The sequence below is a fragment of the Narcine bancroftii genome, chromosome 2, assembly GCF_036971445.1.
Source record: "Narcine bancroftii isolate sNarBan1 chromosome 2, sNarBan1.hap1, whole genome shotgun sequence".
NCBI classification, from domain to species: Eukaryota; Metazoa; Chordata; class Chondrichthyes; order Torpediniformes; family Narcinidae; genus Narcine; species Narcine bancroftii.
Window position 1 is genome coordinate 102,753,194 of NC_091470.1, and position 17,490 is coordinate 102,770,683.

General features: G+C 40.2%; 2 protein-coding genes and 1 long non-coding RNA gene across 5 annotated transcripts in view; 1 reads left to right on the top strand and 2 right to left on the bottom strand.

Moving 5' to 3' along the window:
• Window positions 1-104, bottom strand: part of snrnp200 (small nuclear ribonucleoprotein 200 (U5)) — a 97,230-nt gene extending 97,126 nt beyond the window's left edge. The window contains exon 1 of the mRNA XM_069917765.1: window positions 1-104. Within this exon, the coding sequence (XP_069773866.1) occupies window positions 1-45 (45 nt within the window). The 5' untranslated portion in view covers window positions 46-104.
• LOC138754036 (uncharacterized) overlaps window positions 75-17,490 on the top strand; it is a 24,773-nt gene continuing 7,357 nt past the window's right edge. Inside the window, exons 1-2 of one of the 2 annotated variants that reach the window (XR_011351545.1) lie at window positions 75-164; window positions 8,575-8,686. This is a non-coding gene — a long non-coding RNA (uncharacterized lncRNA). The other variant, XR_011351546.1, reaches the window with a different exon arrangement.
• The window catches only part of LOC138754033 (sodium-dependent phosphate transporter 1-like), a 22,542-nt gene continuing 17,315 nt past the window's right edge, over window positions 12,264-17,490 (bottom strand). For both annotated transcript variants that reach the window (XM_069917770.1, XM_069917771.1), the window contains exons 7-11: window positions 16,828-17,100; window positions 14,645-15,200; window positions 13,884-14,069; window positions 13,208-13,292; window positions 12,264-12,979 (exon numbers count right to left, since the gene is read on the bottom strand). In XM_069917770.1, coding sequence (XP_069773871.1) covers window positions 12,815-12,979; window positions 13,208-13,292; window positions 13,884-14,069; window positions 14,645-15,200; window positions 16,828-17,100 — 1,265 coding nt within the window. In that variant the 3' untranslated portion in view covers window positions 12,264-12,814. The remainder of the gene's footprint in view (window positions 12,980-13,207; window positions 13,293-13,883; window positions 14,070-14,644; window positions 15,201-16,827; window positions 17,101-17,490) is intronic.

Here is a 17,490-nt window from a genome sequence, read left to right on the forward strand (position 1 = left end):
CGCTTTGTACTCATACTGCAGACTACGAGCGGTGACGTCCGCCATGACTGCCGCCGGTCCACCCGCGAGCGGCGTTTGAACCCAACTTCCGGTAATGGACGTGCATTTCCGGGTTAGGGCGGAGCGGTCGCTATGGTTACTGCGTGTGAAGCCATGGGCATCGAGTGAGTTGAAACTGTTGAGGGCTTGGGTCGTCGCGAGAAGTAAAGAGTTTCCATGTTGGTCTTGTTTGTGGCGGCGTGGGGCGAGCCGGCTCCCTTGGCCGCCATTTTAAGGTTCAATTCCTTTTTGCCTGCTGCAAGGCCGACAGATTCGCCACCGGCAGAAATTGCTTAAGCGCCTCTTACAGTCAGAGAGAGAGAAAAGCAAAAGGGAGTCCTTCCCAGAGTCACGAGTGTCTGTAGGTTTGCCTCCAACGCTCCCGCAGCCACCCAGAATCCAGTCCAAACCATTGGCAGCCCTAGCTCCAGATCTGAACCACGGTCAGGGACCCTTCGGCGACCTTGTTCCGATACCTGGTACTCCTCCGGTTAGTTCGCAGCCCGCGGTGGCCGTGGGTTCCTCGCCTCGCCAGCAGCCCCACGTGCTCGCACTGCTCCCTCAGCCACAGGGCCCTCTCAGTGGTCCGCCGCCGTGGTCACAGTCCCCGTGGGTCGTCTCTTCCACTTCTTCTCAGACTGGGTGATCTTCCTGACCCTGTGGCGCCCTGCTCCAGTCCTCTGCTTGCCCCGGAGTCTGCAACCCCTCATGGCTGCTGCCGATGAGGAAGCTCCCCCTGTCTTCGGTCGCGGGATCTCAAATAAAACCACCATCGGCTTCTTCAACAGGCCATTCCAAGCCCGTGCAGTCGACTGGACCCCGCAAGGAGCACTGCATATATGCTCCCTGCAGGTCTGCATTCAGTGCCATCTTTAAGAATCTTTTTTAGTTAAAGTGGTTCAAGCCAAGTTTATGGTCAAGTCAAGACGAGATAGCATTTCTCCAAGATCAGGGAGCATATTTACATAAATATTAGTTAGAATAGAAGTTAAACGTATTGAAATATTAACATGTATACCGCAAAAGTCCATGGTACACTATCCACACATGTTCTGGGAATTCAGGAGCCTGATGTCTTGGGCGAAAAAAAAACGTTGCCCAATCTGGACATAAGGGCCCGAGTGCTACACCACCTCTTACCAGATGGCAGAAGGGAGAACAGTTAACATGAGGGGTGTGGGGAATCCTTCACAATGTTTGTGACCTGATTGTACAAGTTTTAGCCAGTAAAAACACTGAAATCCTGGAGGAACTCAGTCAGTCTTTTGCGTCCATAGGAGACAAAGATATATGGCCAACGTTTTGGGCCTGGGCCCTTCTTCAAGGAGTAAGCAGAATAAGTAAAATCTCAGAATACAGACCAACAAAAGGGGTTAATTGGATATGATCAGGGGACAGAAGAGAATTGATTATGTCAATGTGAAAGGAGACAGAGAAAAGAGAGAGAGACAGAGCTGGGAGAAGCCATTGGGGGGTGTGGGGGGGGGAAGTGAATGGAGGTTTGATGGTGTTACGGGCCCAGAGGACCCCAAACCCAGCAGCAATAGAAATTCACCAAGACAAGTGGTTATTTAAACAAAAGTTACTTTTAATTTTCTTTAAACATAAAAACAGGATCAAACTTTAACTTATTACTATTGACAACTCTTCTAAGTCTAAGCACACATGTATATAATGTGTGTGTGTGTGTTAAGTTCAGAAAAGTCCTTTGATTCACAGTCCAATCTCACTTCTCATTCCTCCAAGTTCACCGGTATCAGGCAATTCTTATACTGTGCACAGAATTTAACATTTATAAATCTTCACCAGGCTTTGGTCCTCGAAAGGTAAATGGTTACTGCTCAGGAAGGTTCTTGTTGGTTTTCAGAGAGATTTGTTTGTTGGACACACACAAACTGATTTCTTCTGATCAGCCACTTCAGTGTCTTGCTGAAAAAAATTTCCTCATCAGGGTTTCCAGATGATAACCTCATTCTTTCAGGTCACCACAGAATTCCTTTTCTGTTTCCCTTATCTTGGGTGAAACATTAAACAGCCAGCCATCTCCTCTTGTATGGACCACAAGGACTATGAACAGGCTGAACTGAGAACTCAAACCCGTCTTCAAACTGGGGGTTCAAACAAGCTTCCAAAAGCCAATGCAGAAAACCAGCAGTCTCCCTCTCTCTCCACATTTAGAGAGAAACCTGTTTGACTCTCTCTGCTTGCAAAACCACATGACCTTCTTAGGACAGCAAACTGTATTCAGGCAGATTGCAGCACTGGACCCAATCTTTTGAGTCCGTGCATCTGTTGCTTTCCAAAACAATAGTCCATTACTCCACAGCATGTCCAATTAACATCTATTTGTGATGTCCTTCAGCAAAGCCGTTTACATTGTCTTTACAAAGGCACTGGGAGCCTAGACAGCTTGAGCTTGAGCAGATCTCTGGCATTTTAAATGAGATCTGTGCTGTGAAGTTTTTGTATTTTTTTTGTGTCCTAACTAAAACAAAACACCACAATTTATCTCCTTTAAAACATTACAATATAAAATATAACATAATCCATCACAATGGAAACCAGAGAAGTCAATGTGAATGTTTAAATAGAGAAATATTTAAAATATCCTTAGCCACGGGTGTGGTGCCGGAGGATTGTACCATTGTTTAAAAAGAATCCAAAAGTAACCTTGGAAATTATAGGCAAGTGAGCCTGACATCAGTAGATAGTAAATTATTGGAAGTTATTCTAAGAGATTGAACATACAAGTACAGTGCCCTCCATAACGTTTGGGACAAAGAGTTTTTTTTCTTTATTTGCCCCTGTGCTCCAGTTTTAAATTGGTAATCAAACATTTCACATGTAATTAAAGTGCATATTCCAGATTTTATTCAAGGTTATTTGTATACATTTTGGTTTGTCCATATAGAAATTACAGCACTTTTTATACATAGTCCACTTATTTCAGGGCACTGTAACATTTGGAACATTTGGCTTCTCAGGTATATGTGATTACTCAGGTATGTTTTATTGCTTCATTGGTGCAGGTATAAGAGAGCTAGGCTTGCTTCTAAGATTTTGATCACCTTTGGAGACTAGTTGCTATTTTTCAATATGAGGACCAGAGTTGTGGCAACAAAAGTCAAAGAGGCCATAATGAGGCTGAAAAACAAGCATAAAACATTGTTTAAATCTTAGGATCACCAAAACCAATAGTTTGGAACATTATTAAGAAGAAAGAGCATGCTGGTTAGCTCAAGAATTGCAAAGGGACTGGTATTCCAAGGAAACCCTCCACTGCTGATGACCGAAGAATTCTGATCATAATGAAGAAAAATCCCCAAACATATCTCCAACAGATCAGGAACACACTTAGGGAGGCAGATGGGGATATGTCAATAATTACTGTCTGCAGAAGACTTCGTGAAAAGGAATAGAGAGACTACACTGCAAGGTCCAAACCACAGAAAGGATGGCCAGATTACAGTTTGCCAAGAAGTATTTAAAAGAGCCTATAGAATTCTGGAAAAAGATCTATTGGAGAGAGAAACCAAGAATGATCTGTATCAGAGTGGTAGCAAGATCAAAGTATGGAGGCATAAAGGAACTGCCCAAGATCCAAAGCACACTTCCTTTGTCATGGTTTAGTTAGTAAAGGACTGATTAGGGATAGTCAACATGGCTTTGTGTGTGGTAGGTCATGTTACCAATCGAGGAAGTTACCAGGAAAGTTGATGAAGGCTGTGGATGTTGTCTACATGGATTTTAGTAAAGCCTTTGACAAGGTCCAACATGGTAAGTTTGTCAGGAAGGTTCAGATGTTCGGTATTCACGGTGAGGTCGTAAACTGGATTCAACATTGGCTATATGGGTGGTGGTGGATGATTCCTTCTCAGACTAGAGGTCTGTGACTAGTGGTGAGCTGGGACCATTGTAGTTTGTCATCTGTATTAATGATCTGGATGATAACATAGGAAATTGGATCAGCAAGTTTTCTGTTGACACAAAGGTTGGATGTGTTGTGGATAGTGAGGAAGGTTTTCAAAGCTTGCAAATGGATCTCAAAGCAGCTGGAAAAATGGCAGATAGAATCTAATGCAGACAAGTCTGAGTGTATTTTGGAAGGGCAAACCAAGAAAGAACTTACACAGTAAATGGTAAGGTATTGTGGAATGCGTAGAAGAGGAATCTTGGAATATAGATACAAAATTCCCTGAAAATGGCATCACAGGCAGATAGGGTTGTAAAGAGAGCTTTTGGCATATTGGCCTTCATAAATCAAAGTATTGAATGAGTATAGGAGTTGGGATGTTATGGTAAAGTTGTATAAGACATTGGTGAAACCAAATGTGGAGTGTTGTGTGCATCTAACTATAGGAAAGATATCAGATTGAAAGAGTGCAGAGATGATTTACAAGGATATTGCTGGAACTTCAGGAACTGAGTTACAGGGAAAAGTTAAATAAATTAGATTTGATAAAGATATTTAAAAGGATGAATGTGTAGACAGAGTAAACGTAGGTTGGCTTTTTCCACTGAGGTACAAACCAGAGGACATGGGTAAGGGTGAAAGGGGAAAAGTTTTGGGGAACTTCTTCACACAGAGAGTGGTGGGAGTGTGGAATGAGCTGCCAGCTGAAGTAGTGAATGTGTTCTTAAGTTTAACATACAAGAATTTGGACAGGTACATGGATGGGAGGGGTCTGAATGGTTATGGACTGGGTGTAGGTCATTGGGACCATGCAGAATAATAGCTTGGCATAGTCTTAAAAGGCCAAAGGGCCTGTTTCTGTGTTGTAATGTTCTCTGGTTCTATTCACTATTTGTATTTATAATGCTGCTGCAAAACAATGAATTTCGTGACACCTCATTATAGATTCATTCAGAAAGTCATGAGGCATGGAACCTTAGCTGTGTGGATTCAGAATTGGCTTGCCTGGAGAAGCAGAGAGTAGTGGGAGATGTAAAGTTCAAAGTTCTTATTTATTGTCAGATCACATACAACCTTGACATTCTTTTTCCTGTGGGCCGGGGAGTATTTCTATTTATCGGTAGTGCAAAAAACTGTAAGCAAGATATGTATACAAGAGGGAAATCTAACCAAGAAAGAAATATAAACAAACTGACTGTCCAATACAGAAAAAAAAATCAGTAATAAATAATGTGCAAAGTAAGAGTTGTTAAATAAGTCTGAGTTTGTTGTTTAAAAACGCATTCTGCCTGGAGGTCCATGAATAGTGGAGTTCCGCAGTGATTACTTCTGGGATCCTTGCTCTTTGTGATTTTTATACGAAGTAGAGGGATGGTCTGCAAGTTTGTGGATGGTATGAAGATTGGAGGTGTTGTGGATAGTGTAAAAAGTTGTTATAGGTTACCAGATGCAGGGTTGGGCAGAAAAGTGGCAGATGGAGTTCAATCAGAATATGTGTGATGCATTTTGGAGAGTCACACTTTTGAAGAACATGGTAATGGCAGAATTCTTAACAGTATGAAAGTACAGATGGACCTTGGGGCCCAAATCCATACATCTCTTAAGGTTGGCACGTGGGTTGATAGGGTAGATAAGAAGGCTTCAGGTGATTGAGTTTGCAACTCTATAAAACACCGGTGAGACCACACTTGGAATATTGTCTTCAAGATTGAGAGGCATAAATAGTTTGGACAGACAGCAGCTTTATCCCACAAACACCAGAGGGCATCTGTATAAAGTGAGGAAAGTTTAAATGTTTTATTGAGAAAAGTGGGTCCCAGCAGTGGTGGTGGAGGCTGGTACTATAGACATTTAAAATACTCTTAGACATGGGGGCAAGAAAAATAGAGGGTTATGGGTGTGAGGTCATTAGCTTCCAATTCTGAGTAAACTTGCAGTTAATCTGTTATTTTTATGATCTTGTTTGCCTTTTTATTGGTTGATAATGGCGTTGGGAAACCCATTTTTAACCTTTATCTTGTGGTTTGTGAACTTTGATCTTTTACCATGACAGTTAACAGAGAACAATAGTCCACAATTCTTCACCATCATCTCGCAAATACAATCTTTTAATATGACTGAACAATGATATTTATGGTCTTATTTGCTGCCTTTTGTTTGTTGTTAGTGGAGGTCATTGAATCATTCAACATGTAAACAAGGTATTTGGCCCACCATTAATGTGTTTGTGCCCACCATCATGCACACATTAATCCTACACCAGCCCCATTTAATTTTTCCAACATTTCCCTTAGAACCTTCCAGAAATGACCACTCACCTCTAGACCAGAGGCATGGTTTTGGAATGCAAGGGGAAACTGGTACTTAAAAGAAACTCAAGTGGTTATGGGAACAACATACAAACTGCATGCAGACTGTGCTAGATATCGGAACTGAAACCTGGGATTCAGGAGCTGTGAGGCATCAATCTAGGGAATCTCAGAGAGACCGGTTTCTTGCAGAGCGGTTGACAGTGGCATTGATCTGAAGTTGGCAAAAGTGTTGGAAGATATTGTGACAGATGTAGAGGTTGATGGGTGGAAAATGAGGACCAGAATTTTGTCCTTGTACTGTCTGGGGGAGGAGGAGAAGGGGAAGAATGGGATGAGGGCAGAAATACAAGAAATTAAGGTTATAGATGCAGGCTTTATCAATGACAGTAACAGACCCCACCCCATGTTTATTAAAGAGGACATTAAGGATGTCCTGGAATATAAAGCAGCATCCTGGGAACAGATGCAGCAGAGGAATTGTGAAAAGGGATGCAGTCCTTACAAGGGACAGGAATGGGAAGAAGTAAAATCCAGGTGATTATGAGTTAATAGGTTTGTAATAGATATCTGTGGATAGTTTGTCCCCTGAAGATGGGACACTGAGAAGTCTAGGAAGGGGAGGGAAATGTTACTGACAGTCCAGGTAAGTTTAAAGCAGGGTGGAATTTGGCAGTGAATTTAATATTGTCAAATTCTGCACCAGTGCAGGAGGTAGCAGCAATTCAGTCAATGTTGGGCATGGTACCAGAGTACAACTGGAAAAGTTGTTCTAGATCCTAAAAATGGCAGGCATAGCTGGGGTCCATACGTATGCCCATGGCTACATCCCAGATCTGGAGGAAATTTGAGAAGTGTGAGATTCTTCCAAGCAGAGAAGTGTTATTTAATGGGATCTGAACAGCTCAGTGTTCAAGAAAGAAGCAGAAAGTTCCACAGCCTTCCCGATGGGGACTGGATGTGTGAATGAATTACACATCCAATGCTGAGAATAAGGCAGTGGGAGCCAGAGAATCAGAATTCTTCACAGGTGGAGAGAATGATGTTCCAGATGTAGGTGGGAAGGGACAGGAAGAGAGACGGGGGGGGGTGGGAGAAATGGGTTGAGTTGAGCTATGGGGAGATGAGTTTACTGGGACAAGAACAGGCAGAGCATCGGTCTGCCTGGGCTGTTTGTGGATTTTAGGTAGAATTTTTGGGTGGTGCACGATCAGGGAATTATCAGATTGGAGGCAATGGCAAGGATATACCTTAAGTGATGAGGTTCGTGATGGTCTGGGAAATGATATCCTGAAGATGGTTGGTGGGGCCTTGGTCTACTGCTGTTTGAGAGCTGTTGTCTTGCCTCAGCAACAATATAGTACACCAGACAACAACCATATCTCCCTTGACTGCAGGTTTGATGGTGAATTTGGGGCTAGTACAAATTAAGAATAGAGCAGCCATTTTAGGGGGCCTGAGGTTAGAGTGGGTAAGCAAGGTGGAAAAATCCAGACAGTTAATGTCCCATCAGCAATTGGATGAAATTTGCTGGAGGGGATGTGTAGGAAGATGACTATTGGAGATAGATGAAAGGATCATGTTGGGTGGGGTGCTGTTGGGATTCCTTGTCAAAGAAAAAGGCACAGAGGAGGCAGCAGAAGAGTTCATCATAGCAAACCCAGAATTTCTTGCAGAGCATAGAAGTAAAGGTGAGCTCTTTGCTCAGGACAGATTGTTCAGCATCAAGGAGGGGGGAGGTCAGAAGGGATGTAAAGGCACAGTAGGAATTGGAACCACGTATAAAGGTCCAAGTTATTTCTCCCATACTTTTTGTCTCTGTTAACCTACCCAAATACAAGAATGCTTGTGCATAATTTGCACCAACTTCACCACTCCATCATCTTGTTATTGTGATGTCTCATCCTTGCAATTAATGGTCTTACTATCTACATTATTTAATAGTTTACCTCAAATTAATAAATGAACTGGTATGTCACATCTCTCAAGTCAAACGGACAGTCAAAATGTTAGAAGTCTATTAAAGACTGCAGATATAACATGGAATAAACCAAATACAGTAATTTCTGATTATTTAAACCCCACTTTACTGAAATTCTTATCTGCAAAATTTTTCAGCAACATGACATTGCAAGTTGGTCTTTTTTTTTTAAAACCTGCCGTGCTCAAGTCGGACTCCGACGCGCTGTTAGCACCATTTTGAATCCAACAGAGCTCTTGTGTACTTATTTTGCTGCATTTATCTGATTTTTGTAAGTAGAGGTCATGTTTTTTGGTAAGAATCATGCTTGAAAAACCTTGTTCTTTTAACAGCTGATACAAGCATTATACTGATGCTCCTGGGCAGGGCTGGCGACAGCAGTGAGAAGTGTTGGGGATCAGAGTGGGGGCCTCAGGCGCCAGGGCAGGATTGCCGACAGTCCATGCAAGTATTTTGCTGCTTAAACTTGGCTGCTTAAAGCCATTTCTCAGATGTTTGGAAAATACAGTTAACCAATGCACATCCGGTGCAGAGTTTTGGATAATCGTAAACATACTGTATTGCACTAGAAAGGTTGATGTTGCTAAGTTGTTTAATTCTGATATTCATAATTATCATTGAATCCTATCTTAGCCTGTGTAGCGACGACTCCGGTAGAGCTACAAAATGAATGCACATACACAAGGTTAATCAGCAAAGCCTTTATTCGAGTTTGCTCTCCCTTTTTGTATCCCTCCTGGTCTGGGCTCCAAGGGACTTGGGGGAGGGTGATATCACGTGTTTGCTGCCACTGTGATAGCCCTGCGACTTCTAGAAAGAGGCATAACATTGCCACTACTCAACTCGCCCCACCACGTGCACGCAGTTCATTCGAGCAGGTGAGCTGCAACCTGGCCTGCGGCTCCACGCATCCGCTGGGTGACCTACCATGGTGAGTTCACAATACCACGCTACACAGCCCACACCTGTATACTTTACCTCCATAGCCTCAAAAACTGCTATTACACCGCAGCAAACCAGGTGCTGTATGAGAAGTTTCTATGTTCTCTTTGTCTGCATGGGTTTCTTCCCACATTCCAAAATGTATAGTTAATTGTAGGTGTAATTGGGCTGCACTGGTTTAAATTGCTAGAATTGGCTTCTATGCTGTAAATTTAATTCAAAAGTAAAACATTAAAATCAAATGTAACCAGATGCATTCTTTATGCCACACATGTCAAACTCAAGCCCACGGGCCAAATTTGGCCCGTGATATAATTCTATTTGGCCCGCAAGATCATTTCAAATATATATTAGAGCTGGCCCGCTGGCCGCCGTGCCAGTATAGCACATGCACACCTAATACTACAAATCCCAGAATGCTTTGCAAATGCATTGGCGCCGGCCCGTCAGCCCGCTAATCGCCCCCACCTCCTCTCTTTACTTTCATTAGCATCTGGGACCTGTCGCCCAACTCACATGTAATAAACCCCTCACGGAAAATGGCCAAACGAAAGACAGAAAACAGGACCTTTCAAGACAGGTGGGAGGCGAACTCTGATCCCAGAGTTTGATGAACTTGCATCTAAGAGATGCCAAGTATCTGGGTTAGACCCAGGTGCATCAGAGTAAATCACAGAGCTGTGATTAATCCAAGCTTAATTAATATTTTATTTGGTTAACTTTGGACTGTTCATAGTTCAAAGATTGGATTTTCATTGAACAACGTTGTTATTTTTTTGACTTGTGAAAAAAAAACATTTAAAAGGAGCTTAAAGGCTATAGAGAAATATTATTTATTGAATATTTTATTTCTCATTTGTTAATGCTTCTTCTGGAAAGAGTTTAACCAAAACTATTATTAAATATTTATTTTAATAAGAAAAAGTTTAACATTACATATGTTAAAAGAAGAGAAAACATGCAGATGTTGTTGAAAATTTTCAATAAATATTTAGTTTGGCCCACGACTTAGTCCAAGTTTTAAATTTTGGCCCTCTGTGAATTTGAGTTTGACACCCCTGCTTTATGGCATTACTGAAGTCTATCCATGACCCAGTTTTCAATCTTTGCAGCCCTGTGACAACAATGATGTCACATTTCAAGTACATTCTGATCAGCCCTCCAATATCTAGTCTAATATCTTTTCGTCCAAAGAAGAGCAAATTTTCCCAGTTTTTAAAAAATCTTTTTGCTCTTCTTGGATCTCAGTTCTCTCCTTTTTGACACCACTGACAAACAAAACTGACCTTGTATTGATAAAGATCTCCTTCCAGAATTTTCATGCTGCTATCAAGACCATCAACCCTAACCACCAATGTTGGGTGGAGTTTGCTTTCTGATTCAGAGTTTCTCCATTTCCTAGGTTTCTTTTGCCATCTCAAAGATATCCTGGTTTGCCAGTTAATTGACACTTATTACCAAGTAGAGTGGGCAAAGTGTGGATTGCCATGCAAGGGAAAATAGGTTGTAGAAAAACAAATGGGAATACAGCAATTCCATTACTCTGATGGGAGGGTATTCAGCCCATTGTCTATACTAGCTGTACAACTTGGAAAAAGTGCTTCATCTTCTATTAAGTCAGCTTTAGACCACAGCTTTATACCAACCCTGCTGGTATTCCAATTGTATAAAATCAGATATTTGATCCAGTAACACCCATTTTCTCCTGCAGCTTGTTACTTTGTGGAAAATTCTCCCATTATATTTATTCCATCTAGTTTTACACTCCAGTTTTATAAACCTACAAGATCATTTCACAGGGGAGATTTTCCCTCACTCAAGTCCTCTTGCTCATCTCTTAAGATAGTGTTTAATTAAATACTGAATGTTGCTTTTAGCATTGTTTCAATCATTGATTTTTTTTGACTCGTGACTGCAGGTGTTGGAATCAGAAACAAAAAAAACACTGAAGGATCTTAGTGGGTCAGTAGGATCTATGGGAGAGGGGTGTGGGGGATGGAAGAGGAATTGTCAATGTTTCAAGACAAGACCCTGAGAATTGCAATAAGTGAAGAATGCATCATTGATACTCTTGCTCTATAGCAGCCATTCTCTATGACCCCCTTAGGATTCCTTCAAGTTTATGGGCCTGTATTTCTCTCTTGACTACATAAAAAAGGCTTTTATTTCAATGTGCTGTGGATTCTGGGGCATAGGGCCCACACAGAATGGCTACTCCATGCCATACAAGAGCATTACAATTAATTTTGCTTCCTCCTGTGTATATGGAAGTAGAGGAATCACAAGAGAAGACAGATTTCAGATGCTAGAATTTGGAGCAAAAATAACCACTGAAAGAACTCAACAGTTCAAGCCGCACCTGTAGAGGTAAAAGGAGTGGGAGAAGAAAAAAGTATTTAGAAGGGGATCAGGTAGTTATAAGTGGAACGTGGGGTGCAGAATGACGGGCAAAAGGACGGTTTGGGGAGGGGGAAAGAAGGCAAACAAAAGGAGAGAAATGGGTGCACTGGGAGAAATGGGAAAAAATGTAGGGGCATGGATTAACTGAAATTGGAACATCAAATGTTCATACTATTGGGTTGTAGACTCCCCAAGCAAATGAGGCACTCTTCTAGTTTAAGTCTCGGCTCACTGTGACAGTGAAGGCACAGAATAGACAGGGCAGGATGGGAATGGAGAGTTAAAATGACATGCAACTATAAGTCAAGATAGCCATCGCAAACAAGCTTAAGCACTTTGCAAAATAGTCACTTAATCTAGCCAAGAGGCCACATTGCAAGGATCGAATGGAAAAGACCACTGAATTGTTGCTTCACATGGAACAACTCTCTTTACCAAATCTTGAATATGAGATACACCATTGGCAATACCAAGTTGGGCATTGTTAACAAAGCCAATTGTAAACTGAGTGAGGATATTGAAACTCAAGACCCTCAAGTTTGGGATATTACTTTAATCGAATGCAATGTCCATAGGTGCTGTTTTTCTTCATTGCCCATGAAATTCATAGTAAATGCAAATACTATGCACATTCTGCCATTTGCTACTGCAAATGTTAAAAAAAATATACAAGGAGAAATACAAGGTTTGCTACTCTTTAATGAACATTTGACCAATTCAATTACAAATGAATAATTTTCTATTTGTTAGATTTAAATGGAAGACTTTGTAAAACTGCACATTTGATTGCCCCACTCTTTGGTACTTCAACATGGCCTTAAATTGACATACAAGTTGCTTACCATGTGGCTCAGAGAAGTGCTTTATGCATACATTTGTGATAAATGTCAAAAAAGCTCATTTCACAGTAAATGTCAAAAAAGCTCATTTCACAGTATTAAATAGCAACACACCTTGTTTTAAAACATGCGGTAATAAACACTATACAAAAAAGACAATGGTTCTCAAATTAAAAGCAAAGTCAAAAAGTAAAAAGGAAAATGTACATTTCAAGTAGGACCCCCTTGAAATAGTTGTTAACTGATCTTAAGACTCGAAGCTTTGACTTCTATTGAAGATGTTTCACATTAAACAATCCAAATCAACAGGTCTACAGTAGCACAGAGATACAACCATGGGGTTGTATAACCAAGCACAAGGTTACAAGACTCCCCTGAAGAAAGGTGGTACTCAATATATTTTCAAGATAGCATATTTGAATAAAGCCATTATGGCAGCACTAATGAGACCAGAGATCGGTACTGTGACAAACCACGCCATAAAGATGTTTCGGAAGAGGCGCCAGTCAACAGCTTTTTTTGCACGCATCCAGCCAACAGCTACAACTGAGCCAACCTGCAGAAATAAACAGTAAACAGTGGAAAAGCATTCAGATTTATTATTAAGCACAACTTAATAAATTGATTACATCTATTACAATGTCTTGATAGTCATGGATTGGGCAAAAATGCCAACTGGAAGTTTCAAGCTCATGTCTTTGAAAATAGCCATCCTAAACCTAGTAGTATTTTATCTTTCCCAAATAACATGGTTACACTGGAAGTTGTACGAAATGACACTCACCTTACAATGTGTTGTACTGACAGGAAGACCAATATTTGAAGCAATAACTACAGTAAGAGCAGAGGCCAATTCAATACTGAAGCCACTGTAAAAAGAAAGTATAATCAATCCACACCATTTCCTTATATTTTGGAACATTCACCAATGCAAATCCACTTATTGTGAATTCTGCACAAAACAAGCATTGTGCCCCAAAGTTTTCAGCTTTTGGTCCCTTCAATGAAATAGGGCAAAAACTAGATTTGCTCAAGGGGATGAACCTGCTGGATGACTCATTTCAACCTTAAAACTGATCATTCAACATCATGAAGTTCACAAGCATGGCCAGTAATGAAAGTGCAATCACTGTTGCTGTAGTCTAATTCAAGACTGCAGGAAACTTTGGAGGAAGAACAAAGCTTGCAACTATACTTGATATAATGGGATTGCTCAATATTAGATTCCAAAATGGAAATTTCCCACTTTACAAGAAGCAATCCCTTATTTCAAGCAATTTCAAAATTCCCATTCAGACTAGACAACACATTAGCAATTACATTGAATTTTAACAAGGTACTCAAAACATCTTGCATGTGGCTTTATGTTAGGCAAAGTTTTAGTTTTGCAGGCACCCCAGTTTGGAAAAGATCAATCTTAGTACAAAATTCTGTCAGATTTTCTTCAGAAGTCTGCATACCTTGAGGGAGTAATTGGTGTCAGATCCTTGCCCATGGTCTGAATAACTCGACGACCCCACACCCAGAGACCAAGACAGATACCCACACCTCCATAGAGCAGAAGCCAGATTGGAGTTTCACTTTTTGAATCAACATCTTCTGTTGAGTAAACAACCCATAAAGCAACTAAAGGACCAATTGCATTGCTAAAAATAAAAGAGAATTTAATTAGCATTGTGCAATAAAGCTGACGAGTCTCAAGAATTTAGTTTTGATTAAACAAATATCTGCCAACAAAGCCATGGAACAGAAAGTTCTACAACTGGTTCAACCCTTGTATTCATTTTTTAACTAAACTCATGCTTCAAGCAACATTTGACTGTCCTCATATTTTCTTGTTAAAAATTTGTTTCTTGACAAAATATTATTTATTTCCAGCCCTATACCTCAAATATTAAACCCACCAGTAATAACATTTCAGATAACATGCCAGTAGAACTTCACTGTGTTTAAAAAAGCACACCAGCAACAGCTAATTTCTGCAGACTTGAGGACCCCCCCCCCCCCCCCCCTTCCACACTACCTTTCCTTGAATTTTCTATGTCCTTGTTAACCTTCCTACAATTAGTTTATACAAAGTTAAATATTTCCTTCCTCATGAATTAAATTTTGGGCTTTATCCTATTTGAATTAAAAAAAAAATCCATATTGTTCAGTCTGCCACAAAAACCAAAGATAGGTTATTTATGCCTCACCAGGAATTCAAAGCAACATTACTCACCTGACATCATTGCCACCATGAGCAAATGAGCCAAAGCAGGCTGTTAGAATCTGCAAGAATTGGAACAGTAATGAAACTTCAGGCTTCTCCTGCTCACGCCATTCATCCATAGACCCATCGCTGCACTTGCGGTCTGTCTTTTCAATTTCAAGCTTCACACTTCTCTCAGATGTTTTATTTGAGTCAGCCATAGCATTACAGTAACTACTGTAACTATCCTGCCGCATACGTTTCTTCGATTCCAAGCCAGATGTCAGCTTTTCCATTTCCTCTGCCTTTGCTTCTCCATCTTTGGGCTTGAAGGAATCAAGAGGCATGCCACAGATTGCCATGGTGTAACAGGTATAGCTGTTGTTACGGCGTAATGGCCTGCTCCCTGGTTCACCTGAATCTCCAGCACAGTCTATTTTAGCCAAGTGCAACTTGTGAAGAAGTTCTTTGTACAATCCAGAATCCTTGTGTACGGTGTGATAATGACCACTATAGCCATTGGTGCTTGTTTGGTTACCGATAACCTGGTTGAACTGCACATGACTGCTTCCAAACTGTACAGTTCCTACAAGAGATTAGGAACAGAAAAACATCTGGAACAATCGGTTACACAATTGTTTGTGCCTTGTAATTTGCTGCTTTACCCCTCTGAATCTCATTTCATTACCTTTGCTGCCAATTTCCTCAACCTTGACTTTTACATGGCCCACCTCCAACTCTTTCCTTTTGTGATCATCCCCATGGAGTGATTTTGGTGCGTAATGTGCAGAACAACCCCACAAGTCCCCAAAAATGCACATCCTCTCAGTCTGAAGATTCCCACTCCCACAATTTCTATGATTCCACACATTCTTTTAACTATAGATTACTTATCATACTTGGTTAACAAGGATTACGTTACATCTATTCCAATGCATGCTTCTTTTTGCTCACCTTCCACACCAAAGACAATATTCTACCTACCCTCATCTTCAACCAGAGCCTGCAGTCTCAGATTCTCCAGTTCCTATTATCTTCAACAGTTCCTCCAACACCCCATCTCCACTTATTCTGATTCACCCTTTACCCCTTCCCATAAGGGATTCAAATACTCTTTCAATTGGGTATACTGCATATGCAGAATGCCATCTCCTCTGAAGAGCCAAATGCAAACTGGATAATGACATCATTTTACCATCTTGAAAAGTATAGTACAGCTCCAATTATCCAAAATCTTCAGTGATCCAATTTTTTTGGAATTAAACATCACTTCCAGTACCAACACCAAAAACTCAATTCTACTCAGGTTTTTACAAAAAATTCAACCTGTGACATCATTTTACCTCTGAAACTTTTTAGACAAACGAGGATATCCTCAGTTATCCGAAATTTTTTTGTAACAAAAAACCTGAGTAGAATTGAGTTTTTGATGTTGGTACTGGAAGTGAAATAATGTTTAATTCCAAAAAAATTGGATCACTGAGGATTTTGGTTCAGGTTTTTTTGATTAGAATTAAACATTATTTCATGCTTTAAAAGCCTTCCTTTGTTGTCTGTTGTTTAAACACCATTAAAGGTGATTTGCTGTTGCTACTGAGCTGGTTTGTTTAAAAAAAAGACCAGTTACTTGAAAATATCATTTATCCAAAACAGGCCTGGTCCCAACCAGTTTGGATAAGAGTTGTACTGTAATTACATTAGGCAAAAGTTTCAACTAATTTTGAGCCAAAAAAAATTTATTAGAGGGAAACAAAATAAATTAGAAAATCTCATCAAGAACAAAATGCTAAAAATACAATAGTGAGTCATTACAAAAATCTCACGTTTAAAATTTCCTACAAATAGTTGCATTTCTAAAAACTACAAGGTTAGCCTATAATTAGATCAATCGAATTTTAGGATTTGAGTCCACTGAGTGGAAATACTCTATATTTGGAATAGCAAGTGCATGGCAATTCAAAATTTGGCAGGAAACTAAATGCTGCTTAGCAAAAAATCAACTCATTTTAAAAAAAAAAATCACCATTTGGGACAGCAGCAATTTCCAAAGCAATTACTTCACATATTCAAGACTAAATGTAACAATCATATTGGCTCCCAGAAGACCATTTGAACTCTGCTAAAGTCTGTATACCAGTCAGGAACTCTGGGCAAGCTACTTGAATGAAATTAATATATTCAGCATTTACTTAATCAACAATTTAATCTCTTACCATTCATCACATGGTCAATATTAGTTTCTTTGATTTCTCCACCATCCTTTCCTACATCCTCTGCTGAGTCACCTATAAAAGCAATTCTTCCATTCTGCTTCACAGGCAAAACTACAGAAACTGCTTCAGTAACAGGGGTCTTGATTTCAGATGCTGCATCAGTCAAAGGAACTTTTAAATGGGTCTCTTCCAGATCACTCTTGGATACCGAATAGTAATGTTCGCTCTTCTTATCCAGTATATTGCTATTTAAATTATACACTTTCCTCTCTCCTGTTGAGCACAAAGACCAAAACAAGTTAGTAATTTTAGTCTAAACATGAAATGCACAACTTAAACAAGTTCATGAAAGGATTCATTGAAATGTAAGTTGTTAGTGGCTCACTATTATCAAGTACTCCCCATCCAATTACTCCAAATACAAAAGCTACTATCACAGAATGTTAAAATATCAAGGTGGTGAAAGGTAGCAACTTTCTACATCCAAATAGTTTTTTTTTAGTTTGATGAAATAGGTTTGTACTAAGGCTTCTTCAACGAAGACATCCCATGTATCATCCCACTGGCTCAAGAATCGCTTATGATTAGAAAATTTGTAGTTTATTTGTGGCCAAAAAGATTCAATAAAGTACAACATCTCAATAAATTCTGTTTATTCTGTCA